This window comes from Diadema setosum, chromosome 4 (genome assembly GCF_964275005.1).
Source record: "Diadema setosum chromosome 4, eeDiaSeto1, whole genome shotgun sequence".
In the NCBI taxonomy this organism is placed as follows: Eukaryota; Metazoa; Echinodermata; class Echinoidea; order Diadematoida; family Diadematidae; genus Diadema; species Diadema setosum.
In genome coordinates this window covers 9,677,699-9,694,977 of record NC_092688.1, presented here as the reverse complement: position 1 = coordinate 9,694,977, position 17,279 = coordinate 9,677,699, and the positions used below count along the sequence as shown (strand labels likewise).

General features: G+C 44.7%; 1 protein-coding gene across 1 annotated transcript in view; it reads left to right on the top strand.

Annotated features, from left to right (window-relative positions):
* Positions 1-17,279, top strand: part of LOC140227481 (citron Rho-interacting kinase-like) — a 43,210-nt gene that overhangs the window by 9,209 nt on the left and 16,722 nt on the right. Inside the window, exons 12-23 of the mRNA XM_072307883.1 lie at positions 8,022-8,075; positions 8,661-8,870; positions 9,401-9,517; positions 10,102-10,197; positions 10,751-10,858; positions 11,382-11,485; positions 11,867-12,020; positions 12,704-12,901; positions 13,516-13,758; positions 14,679-14,872; positions 15,653-15,788; positions 16,439-16,543. Of these exons, the coding sequence (XP_072163984.1) occupies positions 8,022-8,075; positions 8,661-8,870; positions 9,401-9,517; positions 10,102-10,197; positions 10,751-10,858; positions 11,382-11,485; positions 11,867-12,020; positions 12,704-12,901; positions 13,516-13,758; positions 14,679-14,872; positions 15,653-15,788; positions 16,439-16,543 (1,719 nt within the window). The remainder of the gene's footprint in view (positions 1-8,021; positions 8,076-8,660; positions 8,871-9,400; positions 9,518-10,101; positions 10,198-10,750; positions 10,859-11,381; positions 11,486-11,866; positions 12,021-12,703; positions 12,902-13,515; positions 13,759-14,678; positions 14,873-15,652; positions 15,789-16,438; positions 16,544-17,279) is intronic.

Here is a 17,279-nt window from a genome sequence, read left to right as displayed (position 1 = left end):
AATGATTCTGTTTATTCATTCTGGATACTCAAAGTTCAGCAAATCAGAAAAAAAAAAAGATTAAAGATGTCAAACTTCTGCAGGGTCTGTACAGATATCACTCTGTTTACTTCTCCAACTGGCAATAGACAATTACAAACAATTTTTAAAGTTGTAAAATGTCATAACTTGACCACACACCTAAATATGGCCAAAATTATAATGCTTTGTTCAAGCAACTATCCTGAAAATTAATGTGAAAACAAAGTCAGCTACAGGCCTTGAATTAACCGACGGCCACCAACGGCCATGGCCGTCGGTGCCACTCTCGTTGGCCGCAATGCCTTTTTTTCCTTGATCAAAGTTACGGCCAAAAAAAATGTGCCCTTTTTCTTGTGGCTGTGGTGCCCTTTTAGAATGAAAGTTATTATTTATGACGTATAATATGCCCTTTCTCAAAGTCTACACTTTAATAAGCTTGAACAACTTTCCTGATCTCAAATATCATACCTTCAGTTCACTCGCGTCCCAATATATCTGATTCAAACTCAAAGTATCTTTCCGAGATACGAGACGATGTGTAGAAGTCTACGTACATGTACGCCCGACCGGCTTTTACCGTCCCGACTGCCTCCGCAGCGCAGCGGCCATAGAGTTACTAGCTAGGCAGCGGCGGGCCAGAGCAAGTGGTCGCAAGCCATGCTAAAAAATGCTAGGCCTGTCGGACGGCTGCGAGCATTGCCATCTCTCTCGCTTTGCATTCATGCCCGCATGCTCAAAGCAAAATGTCGCCGGAAGTGCTCCAAAGCGAGCGCGGCGTACACGTTGAAAACGTACTGTATTACAGAACCTACATCGTATTGCGTATGGCCTACTGCCTAACATCGTCTGCTGCGGAGAGATCTTATGCGTGCGTGCGCTGCGGGAGTGTAGCAGCACGGTCGATAGCATACAGCTCTATGGGGCATTCACATCACGTATAAACATCCAACATGCCCTTTCCAATGTGGCCTTAGTGCCCCTCTGACTGACCTAAGTGCCCTGGCCTCTTGGAAAAAGTGCCCTTTTCTAAATGGCCTTGCCCCTCCAAAATCCTATTTCGAGGCCTGCACCTCCAATTGTGTTCAAGTGGCGTAAAGTTAATTGTGATAAGTCTTCTCCGTAAATGAGAAGCAGACACAAATCGAGTTTCCGAGTAAACAGTCACCTTGAAGGCATTTAATGGAACCCAGCTTCAGACCAGATACCCAGCAGTGTGTAGCAGACAGTAACGCTACAGTCACCGAGAGGTGGCGCTATATAACAAGCTTGACTTGTAACATTGATAATCATTAACAACACTGGCGTGATTGCCTTTCTTTTTTACTCTTTCATTTTTCACCTGAATGATAAAGAAAATGTAAAAGCTCTACTTGAGCTTAACAAACCATTACCTTTAAAATGAATAAGGGTGTAAACTATTATAACATACAAGTAGTTGCACTGTTCATGACCTATGATACCTTCAAGAGTAAACTGCCATGAACTATAATAGGCTAGCTGGCTTATAAAAACACTAAGCTAACACCTGAAAATAACAATTACACTAACACCTGACTTAGACACCAAGAGTGTAATCATAAAAACTTATTGGGTACCGTACGTTTAACAATAACACCAGATACGCATTCTACCATCAATTCTTCTCGTCAACGTTAAAGAAAACAAAAACAATCATGAATTGTTACAAGTATATAACCATCACATCATACCAATACCTCTCTCAGACGTGCTGACACTGAGTCATACAGTCCTGATTGACATGAAACATACCGTTCAGCAAAAACAACAAATTTGACAATCATGTACGACCTGATGGGGCAAGCTAGGATGGCATGAAATAAGTAGCTCCTATAAAGGCATAGACTTACACAGTATAAACAAAAATATGAAATGATGTACAAAATGTTCATGTGGGGACACAGGAAATACACATATCTATATGAAAATAGAATTACATATGCACGTAGCAGAAAACATTGATATGTACGAGTAAAGGTGCAATTAGGGACAGGCACCAAACAGACACCAGAGAAGTAAATATATAAAGGTAACTGGGAAATATTAAGAAGATAAGGGTATGTGATAATAAACCTGGTATTACATACACTCAGAAACAAGAAGGCGTATGCACCCACTAAGGATATAAGCATCATATGTTATACACAGCACAAAGGGGCAAATCACTGAGACATAAGCGGGGTGACTGAAAAAAAAATACACCTATAGAACATATCCACAACTAAATTATACGCAGAACATACCAAGACAGCTAGGTGAGAGACAATAAAGATAAACAAGGATGTCATACAAAGACGGATTGGTAGAAATGAAGAATAAACATGATACAAGTACAGCTTAAAAGAAAAACAAAAAACGCCCGTTTGGGGCACCTCAGAAAAAAGGTTATGTTAAGGGACATAATGTAATAAACCAGATGGGGGAAATGAAATAACATATGTGGCACCAGGATAACATGGCTATAAGAGAGGTACATTGTAAGGATACACAGTGAGTGAGGGGGGGGGGGGGCATTAATCTGAGGTAGCCAACAGTTCGCACAGAAAACAAAATACATGTACATTGTATATCATTGATTAATACATCAAATAATCATCAAACCTAGGTGGGAGGCGTCGGGAGCGCTGAGGGCGCCCAGTGGGGGTCACATGGGTGGGGGGACAACCTGGACCGTTAATAGTCGGAACAGTGGGGGCAGGTTCCTGGGGCAGAGGGGGAAGGGGGGCTTCAGGAGGGGGCTCCTGCAGGGGGACACACGGGACATCTGGCCCAGGAGGCAATGAGAGTTCCTGTGGAATGTCTCTGCAGGTGTCCGGGGGGAGCAAATCTCGCTCGTCATCTGGGGAAAGCAAGTCTGTCTCATCTTCGTCGGACATCTGGTGCTGGGGAGGAGCCACAAGGGGAACAGGGACCCTCATGCATTGCGATGTCTTTACACGATATGACGATTTTCTGAGCTGAGAGCCAATGAATTTGCGAATGTTACACCACTTGCCATCTATTGATGTTACAAGGTATCGAGGGCGTGCGGAGGACTTGCTGCGATCTGACCGGAGATAAACAAGGTCCCCAACTGCGAGAGGGTCATCATTGGGGAGGATGCGGGAGGGAGCCTTGGAACGCTCGCTGTGGGGATGGTTCGAAAGGCGCTGTTCATGTTGTGAAGAGATGAGGTCTGCATCCGACAGTGGAATTTGGCTGTGCGTGAATTGGTCGCGCTGAGTCCACATTTCACGTGCAGAAAGGCCACGCGAGCGAAGACGGCTATTGAGTCGGGCAGTGGCGAGGGACAGGGACAAGGATGTCAGTGGTCCTCCGGAGGGCTCATGCCGCAGGATTTCATCTTCGAGTTCACGAATGGCCTTCTCAGCAACCGGGTTCTTATTGGGATTTTTGGCATGACCTACTTCAATGGAAAGGTGAAACTGGGCGAGCAGGGCATCATCTTGTAAGGAGGCGAAACCAGGGGCGGGGTCGGTGCGGATGACAGCAGGGGGCCCATCGAGCGGGCGAAGTTCCACACAGAGACGGATCAAGGTATCGCGAAGAGTATCTCTGCGCTCATCTGGAAGGAAACAAGTGGCGGTGTAGGAAGTGACACATTCGCGGAGAAGTAAAATCAGTTGTTTCGAGCGCTTGATGACATCAGCGGCGAACGATGTACCCACGGCTGCGGGGGGATCGCCAGTGGTCTGAGGGACAACCGTGTGTGGAGCATTCCGCAGGGATGCACACTGATGGCAAGTGTCGGTGACACGTGTGATGGCAGAGTCCATGTCCAAGGCAAAAAAATGCCGGTTGACAACGGTCTTGAGTTGGTGGTGGGTGGGATGATCAAGTTGGAGATGGAGTGAAGTAAGCAGGCCATCAAGAACGCTACGGGGGATGATGATGCACTCGCGAGGTGACAGGAGAGCCTGTTCACGGCGGACAACCAACAGCCCATCTCTAGCTATGGTAGCAACACGGAGATAGCGTTTGACGTCTTTGATATTGGTCAGTTTCTTAGAAGGTCGGGTGCCCTGGAGAAGGTGAGTATGAGTGCGTCGCAAGTCTGGGCACTCAGATTGTATGCTGACCCACGCTGGACGGGAAGTGAAGGGTAACTTCTGCTTCCCTGTGAGCACGTCCGTAGGGGACACTCTGTGAACAACAGAATCCTCTGTCTGACGAATGAAGAGGCATACCTGACAAGAGGAATCAGTGCACTCTGGGGCATTCCTGCTAGCAAAATCTGACGGAACATTGGTGGATCCAGCCAGATGGAGCACGGCACATTGGAACCGGCTAACTGTGGACAGGAAGGTTGACACACGTGGGCTGGCAGAGAACTCACCACGACAGAGTTTTTCAAAAGCCTGTACACAGGGCTTGCTATCTGTGAGAATGCATGGCCGGTGCTTGGACTGCACAATGTACGGGCTGAAATACTTGCAGGATGCTGCAATAGAAAGGGCCTCTATCTCACATGGGAGCCAAGTAACCTGCCGATCACGAAGTTTGGAGCTAAAGAAACCAGCTACCTGTGGCTTTCCTTGTCGTGTTATGTACAATGTGGCACCAATACCATGATCTTTGACAGCACCATCAGTAACAATCCAAAGCTGGTCGGATGGTCGGGGAAGGGTAATGGCACGGGGGGAGGCTAAGGCTTCCTGAGCGGTCTTGAAAAATGAACGCAGGTCATCGGACCAATCAATGCGATCACTCGACTGACCACCAGCAATTGCGGCGTCCAGTGGTGTGAGGAAGATAGCGCAATGTGGGAGAACACGGGCGAGCATCTTATATGCCCCAATGAAGGAACGCATTCCTTTCACAGTAGTAGGAGGGGGGCATGAGGCAAGCGCCGCAATGCGATGAGGGCTCGCTTGTAGGGTCCCTTGGGACCAGATCCAGCCCAGGACCGTGGTAGACTTTGGGCAAATCACAGTCTTACGGGCTGAAAGATGAAGGCCTGACTTTCGGAGGGCGTGCAGGACACGTGACCAATTCTGGAGGAGCTCCTCGGGGGTATCACCACCAATGAACAAGTCGTCTGCAAGTTTCACAACAATACCTTCCACAAGTAGATCCCCAAGCACGCGACACATCAGCTCTTCAAGAGCAGTTTCTGAGCCTGGCATGCCCATGGCACAGCGTGTATACACACGGACTCCACGATAGGGGGTTGCAACACCACAATACTTCATCGAGGCCTTGGACAGGGGAATTTGATAAAAAGCATTGGTGAGATCTGTGGCAATGAGATGTTTCCATTGACCAATTTTTCTGAGGGTGGAATCCACATCAGGCATAAGGGAGGGCTGAGGCTTGGCATAACGGCCTACATCGGCAAAAGCTGTAACAAGGCGGAAGCCGCCGTTGGCCTTCTTCACAAGGAAGGATGGATTCAGGTACTCAACAGAGATGCCCACATCTTCTGGGCGAGCAAAGACACCCTGTTGTTCTAGTTCATCGAATTTCTCTTGGAGATCAACCAAAGAGTTACGGGAGTAAAGTGGCAGGCGACCCTTGCGTTGGGGAGGCTGAACCGGGCCCATGTTGACAACGGCCTCAAACGGGCCAACAGCACCATTATACCCAGTGAAGGCAGGGTCAAAAACATCATCGAACTCCGCATGGAGAGACTGAAAGTCATGTTTCGTACCAATGGGGATAATGCAATCAGGATTGAGCAATATTGGGTCAGAAAAACGATGCTCAGTATCACGTGAGACACCACTGGGCACGGGCCTATCGGGTACACGGGGGAGGTCATCAGACTGAGGCTCTGAAGGAACGTAGACCGGACGGACCTGGCAGAAATGTTCATGTTTACGGATCAGGCGGGGTTGAGGCGTAAGATTAGGGATACGCACTTTGCCTGCTACACTGGAGACCATGCACGGTTCAGGCCAAGATGGATCAGTTGGGGGAACACCTTTCTGAGGGACAATCCTGGGCTCAAGGGCAAGTGTGTCATGAGACAGTAGCTCATCAGGAACTGACAGCTCGACGAATTCACCAGGCAAAAGCACAGTAGACTGAGATGGGGCACGAAGGACATGAGCACGGCGAACTGCATGTGTCGCATTGTCCGAAGGCCTGCGAGAACCATATGAAATGATCATGTCATCACCCACACACACCTGGCGTTTAGCAGGACGAACCGACACATCATTGTGCTCCATGAATGGGGTACCTGCGAGTACTTCTACATCAAGATTATCAATGACCAAACCCTCAAACACGAATGACTTGCCGTCACGAGTGAAGGACAGAGTGGTCTCCCCAACAACATCAAGGGGGGAAGACCCATCGGCTTGATGAGCAGACTGCGAGCTGGGTTTTATGACACCCTGGAGGGACTGGACAGTAGAAGCTCTGATCATGTTACCAGTAGCACCACTGTCGACAGTGATGCGAACGACCTGGTGCCCGCAAAACGCATCAAAATATGGAGACTGACGGACCTGGACTCTGAGGGCCGATGAAGAGTCGCTGGTAGCCGTATCATCCTTCAGAGGGACAGGCTCAGACAGGTGGACCTGTTCAACTTGGCACAAATCATCAATCTCATCATCAGACTCTAAAATATGTGCAACCTGGCGGGCCTTAGCAATGAATCGCCTGTCTGCTTCGGGTAAGTACGTACACTCACTTAAATAATGAGTGTCTGGCCGGCGCGCTTCACGACAGAGAGGACAGTATTTACTGTTGCGCTGGGGGGTGCGAGTCTGCAGATTGCGGCGACTGCGGGGCATTGGAGCACGCTGGGGGCGTAGGCCTACAGGGCGCGGGGAAGGGGAGGTCAGGGTGCGCATAGCACGAGAACTCTCTGTGGTGTGGATTTCATCCAAAAGACTATCTAATGCCTGAGAGATTTCGGGTTTCAGTGAAGCTAGGGTACGAGAGCGCAATTCTGTCCCGTAGCGCTGCTTGACCAGGCGAGGAAGATCTGAATGAATGAGTTGGAGCCAAGTGAGGACGATAAGGTTTTCCAACGTGGGAGTAAGCTCCTCATCTTCGCTAACACGCTTACCATGGTGAGTTATGCCACCTGCGGATGTGAGCAGGTTGTCTTCGATAAAGGCCACCACCCTTTGGTAGAGGTCCTCAGGACGCTCATCCGGCTCTAGTTTGATGTCACTGAAATCAAGAAAGTGAGCGCCGGTACTTTGAAACCCATAATGAAGCCTGATCTTCCCCCAAATATCGTTGAGGGAGGTGGAAGTCTTGACTATGGAATTGCGTGAGATAATGGGACAATAATTAGCAATCTGTCCGAGCATAAGCTCAAGCATACTGGCTTTCTGGTGTGCTGATTTTCGAGACCCAGTCGGGACGCTTTCTGGGTCATCAACAAAGCCACGGAGTGGGCAAGATTTAGATTTTTGAGCCCATGAGCAATCATCATCTAGGAACGGCGCAAAATTTGAGTCTAGGGTGAGAGTGTACACTAAGTTTTGTCGCCAATTTTCGAATGAATTGACTGTTTCACGTTTGGTGAGACACCATTGCTTGGGTGCTCTTGGAGCTGAGGCCATCACTAAAGCCTATAGGTGGGACCGTAATATAAGAGAAAAACAAGGAACTTACACCAACTCTGGATCGTTGGCCGATTTGGAGCTCAGCAAGCTTAACGTCTGCTTGTGCAGGTGAAAACAAATCCTCAGGAGTAGGTAACGTTTCCAGAGCTGCCACCACGTAAATGAGAAGCAGACACAAATCGAGTTTCCGAGTAAACAGTCACCTTGAAGGCATTTAATGGAACCCAGCTTCAGACCAGATACCCAGCAGTGTGTAGCAGACAGTAACGCTACAGTCACCGAGAGGTGGCGCTATATAACAAGCTTGACTTGTAACATTGATAATCATTAACAACACTGGCGCTCATGTCAATTTTATGATTCCAAATCCCTTGTGTGCATTAAGTGTACTGATAGGTTGAGCAGATATTCCATATGCATCTTGTACATTTCACTCACTTTATGCTACAGACCACTGAAGGTTCGCGGAGTGAGGTAGTGGAACTACAAGCACAGCTGCAGAAGGTAAGTCCAGTACCTCTGAACTGTCGATTGGTATCGTTGATCGCAGTCAAAAGCTGTGTCATAAAGGGGGGCATATTTTGCCAATTCAGCTTTGACAGTAAAGGCTAGACAAGTATTGATGAAGTTGATACAAGGCGATGTTGCGAATTTCTGCCTCATTTCCTTCTCTGAAATGTTTGTGGGACATCATTGAGGATGGCATTGTTGTTTTGCAAGTTGACACTAGTAAAGATGATGTATGATAACCTTTAGCTCAGAGTAATGACTGATGCATGTCAGAGAAATAACATTATTCCCATCTTGTTTTCTCCCAAGTATTCCCAAGTCTGTCTGACAGACACCTTTGATTGCCAGAGATAACATTGATATGGCAAGTCCATGATTTATCAGTTCAAATCATGATTTATGAAAATTTCATCAAGATCTGTGACTGGTGATGTTTCCAGTGAGACAGAGCACCATCATTGTGAAGTCATAAGCTCTTCATCCCACAGCACTTCTTCGTCAGTTTGGACAGTTTTCTCGCTTCCGATGGCACATCGGTAACATGATTAATCAACTGGTTCTGTCTGATGTTTTCAACAGCTTAGCCACAGCAGCCAGTCCCAGCTGGACGAACTCCGCCACAAGCTGCAGGAGGCCGCCGAAGCTGAAAGCCGCGCCACCCGCACCGCCGAGCGGCTGCGGAAGGAGAAAGCAGAGCTGCGGGAGGCAGTCCAGGAACAGTGCAGGGGGTCGGTCCAGGAGCTGAGGGCAACGGTGATGGACCTCCAGCAACAGCTGCAGGAGAGCCAGGTTTGTCTAGTCTTGTTTCCAGCCACCACATCATCTTTTGAAGCTGATGATGTGGATCGAACAATACTCTGTGATGGAGTCATAGGCTGCATTTTGAAGTAGTCTTTTAATGGAACTGGCTTCGTTTTGAGTTGTACAGTGTCTTGACTTCAAGAAGAATGATGTTGCGTTACCATTGTAGGATTCAATTTATGAAGTCAAAATTGTCTGTAGGCCACATAAGATTTTGCAATATGGAGATTAAGATGTGTGCTAGCAATGTCGTAGCCTCACTTTCTGCAGCACAATACAGATGATAAACTTAGGGATATGGACACTGTAATGAAATCCAGCTTTGGCAGGCTCTTTCCAAGAAAGGCTTGCTTTATGCACATGCAGACACAACCCAGTGGAAGCAACCTCTAAAAAAATAGTGAGGGCTACCTCCCTCGCCTGAAATCTGGGGTTGTGCACACTCAGAACACTGTGTATCATAGTAGAAAGTTTATGCTCCACTGGTGTCTCATTTTGTGTTTGTGATCTTATGACAGGATGACCAGCGGAGCCTAGAGAACCGTCTGAAGATGGTCCATGAGAGGGAGGCACGGCTCAAGGAACAAGTGGAGTCCAAGCACACCCTGACCCAGGACCTGGCCAGCAAGATTGTGGTACGTCTGGGGTCCATTAGCCCACAATTAAGGGACAAAGAATGCAAGATTTAAATTTAAAAAATCGTACATATAAAAAGGTGCAAAGCAGAGAGAAATGTCTCCTAAAACTGAGAAATAGCAAGTTAAAATTGATCGATTCACTTCACCGATCTTTTTTGAGCCCTAATTATGACATCACGAAAGGCTCAAAACCCTTTACGGGTGCAGCTGTACATCGAGGCCGTCATTCATAAAGCACATATTCCCATCCGAGCAGATGTAATATCTGGCCTGTCTTTCTTCGCATCGGCTTTCTTGGCTGAGCCATTAAAACATCCATTTTTTTCCTTATGTTGTACGATAAGACTTTGAGTTTGATATCGAGAGTGAATTGAGTGATGGCAGTGACAATGACACTGATGGAGACAGTGGCAAAGTCGGGAAGGTAGAAGAAGCGATTGTGAGGTGATAATTGATTCCTTTGTTTTTAACATATGACAATGTCTCACATGTCAGTAACAGCAACTCAACACGACCTGGTGCAGTATCATCTTGTAAAGACTATGATTTGGTTTTATATAATGGGAATGTCTTTTTATCAGGATATGGAGGAGAACTTGACTGCTACCCAGAGGATGTGTAAGCAGCTTGAGCATGACCTGGCTGTGAAGGAACGTGAGATCAGTGGTCGAGAGCGGGTGAGTTATGCTCTGGAGGCTGTACACTGTTATTGCTCAGGAATACTGTTTTAAAAATTTGTTCATTACTGTCGATACTAGCAAGAGCTTCATTAATCAAAGGCTAGGAAAGTAAATGAATTATCCAACAGACACAGGCCTGTTCTGTTACTGGATATTCACAATTAAGCAAGAGAAGAGATAATCATTTGTGGCACAAGTGTAAGTCTGAAGCAATTAAGATTTAGATATACAATGTGACATGCCAATGCGTAAGCATACTTTATTGAATTTATTATGAGCTTCAGTGAAGCCAGTGTATTTTATGATAACCTTTGTGATCGCCACTGCCTATGATATTTTTTGGAGATAGTACATGCTGTGAAAATGTATCACAATCACCTCTGTATAATGCCTACAGCTAGTTCTGTACCCAGGTGCATTCATTTAGCAACTTAGGGAGTCAGTGATGTATTCATGGATTCTGAATCGGGCCCCTTCAGATGTAACATCCAAATTTTGTCAAGTGGTGCTTTCTTTTCCAACCTCACTGTGTAATATACTTTACCTGCAGGAGCTGAAGCAGCAGCGGGCTGAAGCCACCAGGACGATGAACAAGGTCTCCTCTCTCCAGGCTGACTGTGAGGGCAGCCACCTCAAAAAGATAGCAGAGCAAGCAGAGGTATGCCAAAAATCATGCTCTTTCTAAAGCCTACTCTGTATGTAATAGTGTTTGAGACATTCTGTTTTCTTGCATTGTAGTTTCATCCATGTATACTAGATCTTTTGTTTTACCCTGATACCAGTATCTTTTTAAAAGGAGCTTGGCTATCAGGTATTGGAACATAGTTTTACATACTCCATATGGCATATATTTTGCAGGCATGATGTTTCGTGAATTGGGACTCGTCAGGCGAGTATTTAAATTTGTGCTCCAGAGCCATGCACTGATTGAATGAAAAAGAAGTGCAAGCAATTCTCTCCTTTCTCAGTGCAGGGTCAACTTCAAAGTCTAGCAGAAGTACACTACCTTGAACAGTTTAAATGCCTTCTTTTGATAATGGCTATAGATAATAATGATTATATTGGATGACTTTATTTCATGGACTACCAGGGAACATTGCACTCGTTATTGAAGAGTCAATGTTCATTAGTATCCCATTCATTGCCATCCAATAAAATGTATCTTTTCCTCTTTCCTTCAGTCTATCGCTGTCCTGGACAACCAAGTAAAAGTCCTTCAGGCCCAGATTGACAAGATGGTGGCCAACAGACACCACGTCTTGCAACAGGAACAGAAGGAACTCAAGTAAGGACACATAGGCCAGCTCGCGATGTTCCTCAACAGATTCAGTGGCTGGTTGCCTGTATACAGGGCTTTACATTAGCAGTAGGCTGGTGGCCACTGCGGCCACTAAAAGTTGATATTGGGCCACCAAACTTTCATAGAGCATATCGTTTAATGGCCCATATGGGCAACTAAGATTAAAAAAAAGAATTGCTATGCTGTCCTTTATTTAGTGCCACTACACTTCTTTTTTTTTTCACCGTTTTTAAAAACAAAAGCACATGTAAAAGTAAAGCAGTAAACTGTTGAAACCTTCACTTCATGTATTTTCTTAAATTTATTCCAACTTGAATACCTCTTAACTGTTTATTTTGAATTTTCTTTCGGCTCCTCCAACCCCAGGAGAGTTGAGAATGAAAAGTTCTCTGACCTGAACCAGGATAGGCTCTACCTCCAAACCCAGGTTGGCAGACTTGAGTTTGAATTAAAGCAGACCCAGCGAGCCAAGACTAGTCTAACTGACCAGTCCAAAGACCTGCAGCAGAAATTGGACAAGGTAATGCTCTCTATTCTGCTGCTATCACTGTTATTATTCCACCCTGTGATTGTCTTATTGCTGTCATGAGTCTTATACAGATCTAAAATTTATTCATTTTTTTTTCACAGTAACTTACCTGCTAGCTGTCATTATTGTGTGATAATAAACTCTATCATCTCCATCTTTATTTTGTCATTATTGTAGTCCTCCTCCCCTCCTCATTTCCACGTCCTTTCCCTGACATCCTCATCCAATCATTACATCCATGAGTTTTAGGAATGTCATACACAGTGCACTGTCATTCAGTGTAGCTGTTTTCATCTTTGGTGGTTGATTTGATGTTTGACCCAGATTCTGATGTTACACACCTTCAGTCAACAATTTAGATGTTCATTGGCTTATCAACACGTTGACACATAGGTCAGAAAATGATCTAAGCCTAACAGTAATGTATCAAATGTTGATCACAAGAATGCAATAAAGGCATGCCGCAAAAGAAGGGACACATTGAAAGATTTGCTCCGAATGTCATGCCATGAAATGCCTACTTAGAAATGAATCGCCGCCATTTTGTCAGCGACACAACAAGTCATAGCTTTCACGTCACAGATATATCACCATATCAGTACACACACAATACACATCATGGGTACCAATTGCAACTTATCTTCCTGATTGGTCTCCGCTCAAACAATGTCCAGGCAGCAGACAAGTATGAAGAGGAGATCTATGTGCTGAGGGACAAGCTGAGACAAGCTCAGGTCAAGAGTGAAAGGTTAGAGGTCAGCCGACAGCAGGTGGAGGCCAGTGAGAGTGAACTGAAGCAACAAGTGAGGACGCTACAGACTAAACTCCAAGATGAAGTTGAGAGCGCTGCAACGAAGATAGACAATTTGGAAGTAAGTTAATTTTTCTTTCCTGGTTTTATTTTTTTTTCAAACCTCGTTTGGAATTCAGAGCATTCATTTGCACTCTACTAAAACAGGAAAGTGGCAAAACCTTGTTTAATGTGAATGTTTGTGGTATTCTCTTTGCAAACCACGTTTGATATCAAAGGCTCACGAATTTAAAATATATTTTGTTTAGACTCGGCAATTTCTCATCAAAGGTCATATCAAAAGGCTGCAAAGGTAACCCAAAAGGCTGGAATGACTCTTATGGGACAGCTCTGTTGGAGATGTCTAACTGTCCATACACCCCAAATATATCAATGTATTGTTCAGCAACTCCCTACAATTATATGACAGCTTGCAAAAGAAAGTGATGAAAATGATAAGTCTCTACTTGTATGTTGATACAGAAACAGCTATGTACTTTCTCTAGTATATCATACTTGTATCTTGCATTTCCACCCTTCTTATGCTTCAAAACAAAGAAAGAAATAGATGAGAAGATATGGGTAAAAAAGGAAGAATATTGATATCTGTCTAGTCTTGTCCCATTCCATCAAATTTCTTCCAATCTGAGAAATACATGAACCTCTCCTGCATCCATCCATCCCCACTCTATAAAGGGCGAGAAGAAGCTGCTGGACCAGGAGCTGAGGGTCCTGCGGGAGCGGTCGGCCACCGTCACCACCCTGGAGACCCAGCTGAGAGAGAAGGCGGACCAGTGCTCCGGCCTGCTGCAGGAGAAACAGGAGCTGGTGGGACGGTGTGAGGCGTTCGCCATGGAGAAGGGCAAGCTGGTCAGTCAGAGCCAGCAGATGGAGGCCACCCTGTCCGACAGCCAGAACAAGCTTGGTCAGAACGAACTGGTGAGGGAATATGTTTTAGTGGCAGTGTAATGTTATCAACAGGTGTCAAACTTATAAAATCATGTGATGAGTGTTGATGTAAGGGTTTGGGGCATCACTCTTATGTGTTCCCCTTTGGTGAGTCTGAGTTGACTAGTAGTGTTGTTTCGGTGTTCTTGTTTGAGTGTCTGTGTATGTTATACAGTCAAATGTCAATGTCCTTGCCATAGAACTGTGATAGTTAGTAGTCTCTGAAGAGAGAGAAGGATTGTAGCCAAATTTCTGGAATACCAGCATCTATTTTTAGTTGTTTTGTATCATTTGCAGAGTTAAACATCACTAAACAATGTCACATTTGCATTGATAGACACTGACTTCCAGTGTTTGGTCTGTGGCAGCATTCTGAGGTAATGCTGTAGTCGGGTGACTGTGGATTAGAATTTATTAGCAAAATATATTTTGAAAAGTTGATATAAAATCTGCTAAGTATCTGCAGTGAAAGTGAATTTCAGACAGGTTTTTAAACATTTGATCTTCTTTTGGCATCAAGCACCTTGAGAGCATTGATCAGAGCCATCCAAACAGTCTTATATACTCCAAGTAAAGCCACTGAGTAGAGAGGCATGATTTTCTCCCTTACCCCATGTCTTCCAATATTCCTGCTTCTCCACTAAGAACAATGTGTTAGAGTCATATACTGTAAAAAAAAAAAAAAAAAAATGCATACATTCTATTTTCGCACATTTCGCACGAGCCAAGATTCGGGAAATTAAAATGTAAACAAAAGTTTTTGCCTCCACTGTAATGCATTTGATGCCTGTGGCAATTTGCAAAAAATTCGCAAAAATTTCATTCTGCGAACATTTCTTGCTTTACAATGTTATTGAAACAAGCTCATCATCTTGACCCGCTACATGGCTCTGATCCCCCATCACACACAGAACATCAACATGCTGAAGACCACCTGCACAATGCTGGAGCAGCAAGTAGAGGACCTGGATACCATCACTGACCGGCTGGAGGCCAGGCTGGAGGAGTGTCGCCAGGCAAGGGACTCCGCCCGAGAGGAGCTGCAACAGAAGGACGTTGCTCTCCAGGGGGTCACCAAGTCCCTGGAAGAGGCACAGCAAGCCGTGTATGTGAACACTCCTTTATTTGCGGAGTGGGGGGGGGGGGGGATTCAGAGAGGGATGGGGCCTTGATTTTAGCATGGTAGACCTACCTCCTCCTTAGGGTGTGTTAGGGTGATTTTAGGACCATCATTTCATATCATGTCTGTTGAGAAGCAGATGGTAGCTGTATACTTCCTTAGTCTCTTATAACCTTTCTGGTTCTTCCCCAAGAATTGCTGCTAGTGTATAGTGAATGTTTTGCCAAACTATACCAGTTTATTCTGCCAAATATAAATTAATGCAATAAATTGTATTGTATATTGTGGCACATTGATACTTGATATCAGCAAGAGTGCACAGAATTCTTGAGAATTCTATGTCTAAATTAGTGTACATGCTTTCTTAATACCATCAAGATGCTTACTGTCAAAGTGCCAAAGTACACATTTCTATTTTGAATTGCCTTGGGTACTTTGAATAGTAAGAGAAGGACCAAGGTTAGAACTGGGCAGGAAATGACACTGTCTTTGCAGTTTTGATAAAATTGCTGAATCTGCACAAGATACAGTATTCCAGCTCCTCATCAGCTGAGGGATTGCAAAGTCCAATCAAAGTGTTTGGCTCTCTGTCTACATAGTACCGTCTGTGAAAGCCTGCTCAAGATTAAAAGCATAAAGATGCAGCTTGTGTGTGAGCCCAGGATGAGCAGTTATGAAAACTCTATGTGTGGGGTTTCTATTAACGCCCAACAATAACCCAATGAAAGCACAGAGATGCAGATATTGATTTTCCTGTCTGCACAGGGCTAGGACTGAGGAGAAGTTGAGGGAGTTGACTGAGACACTGGATGAGAAGGAAAAGACTCACAGTGATGAACTGGATTCCTGGCATAAACAGTTCAATGAGCAGAGGGAACGCATCAACCAGCTGGAAGAGAATGTAGGATATCTGTCTTTTCCTTTAATAGCAATCAGTATCTTTGTATGTGTCTGTCTTTCTGTCTTTATCTACCTATCTATCTGTCTTCCCATTCATCTATCTATCTCTCATTCTATCTATCTATCTATCTTTCTTTATATCTGATCACCTATCTCTCTCATTGTATTTAACTCTCTATCTACTTATCTATTCATCTTTATTGTCCTATTTTTCTGTCTATCTACCATTTACCTATTCATCTGTCCATTTATTTTCAAGTCATGGAACAGACTGAGTCTGTTACAATTTTTTTTTCTAGAACAGTGGTTTGCTGTGTTGATTTGGTATAGTGGTTTTGCCATCATAGAAATTTGTGCCACTTGCATTACGTATATTGTCACCAAAAGGACTTATGTCAAGTGGCTTGGTCTAACCTTTTAACAAATATTTGACTGAGTTTTGAGCCCTTCATTACCCCTCTATCATGTTTGAGTTGCCGAATGTCTATACTAATTGAAATATGGTTTATTATTTGCTTACTTCTTGGGGGCCTTGAAAAACAGCAATACCCAGTGACAGTGTGAACACAGTCGAGCTGTAGTGTAGTTGCAACTTTTGTAATTACATTTTTCCATCTTCCACACCTTCTGCTTTGTCCTTCGCCGTGGTAGCTGAGTGATGTTGAGAAGCAGCGGGCTCTGCTTGATGTAGCCGTCAAGGAACTCAAGCAGAAATATTCTGATGAGCAGGAGGATAACATCAAACTTGAGAAAGAGGTAAACTAAGTGCAATGATCATGAAGAGTGTTTGCATCATGGGGAAAAGGAATTGATGTGCAACTGTCTGACATTGTTGGGCTGTATCGATACACCTCCTATTGCACTGCATTGTACTCAAAGAAAAAAAAATAGCAACGAAAAAGAGGAGTCCCTATTGTTATGGAGCAAAATGTTGTCTATTAGATAGTTGATGAAGAGAAGCATTCTGCACATAGGAGAAGATTTGACCCCATTAGAATATCACTTTGTTCAGCTGTTTGGAAAGTATGTGTGACCTTTGTAGCAAAATGGTGCATACATCAGTACCTTAGTGCATAGATATAGAAATTTCAAAGGTGCAGAGTATTTCTTTGAGAAATTACAACTATACATGCCAGCATTACAAAAATTCTGTGTACAAAACCATTAAACAAATATGCAGTACATACCTGTGTATTTGTGTGTTTAACCCTAATAAGACTGGGGGGGGGCCTAAAAGGCCCCCCCCCTCGACATTTCGCGCGATTACTCAGCAACACGCAATGCTCTCGCCGCGATGCTCTGTGACTTTTTTCTTTCGAGTTTCCCGCACATTTTGACACCAAATTTGTGACGCCCGGGGGTACGGTTCTGAAGTTACATAACTTTTTGTACATGCACGTGAGACCGAAAATGGCTCAAAAATGCAATTTTGTGTACAAAGTCAATACAAATTGAGTTTTATCACATGGTTCATATAAATATGCTTATTTTT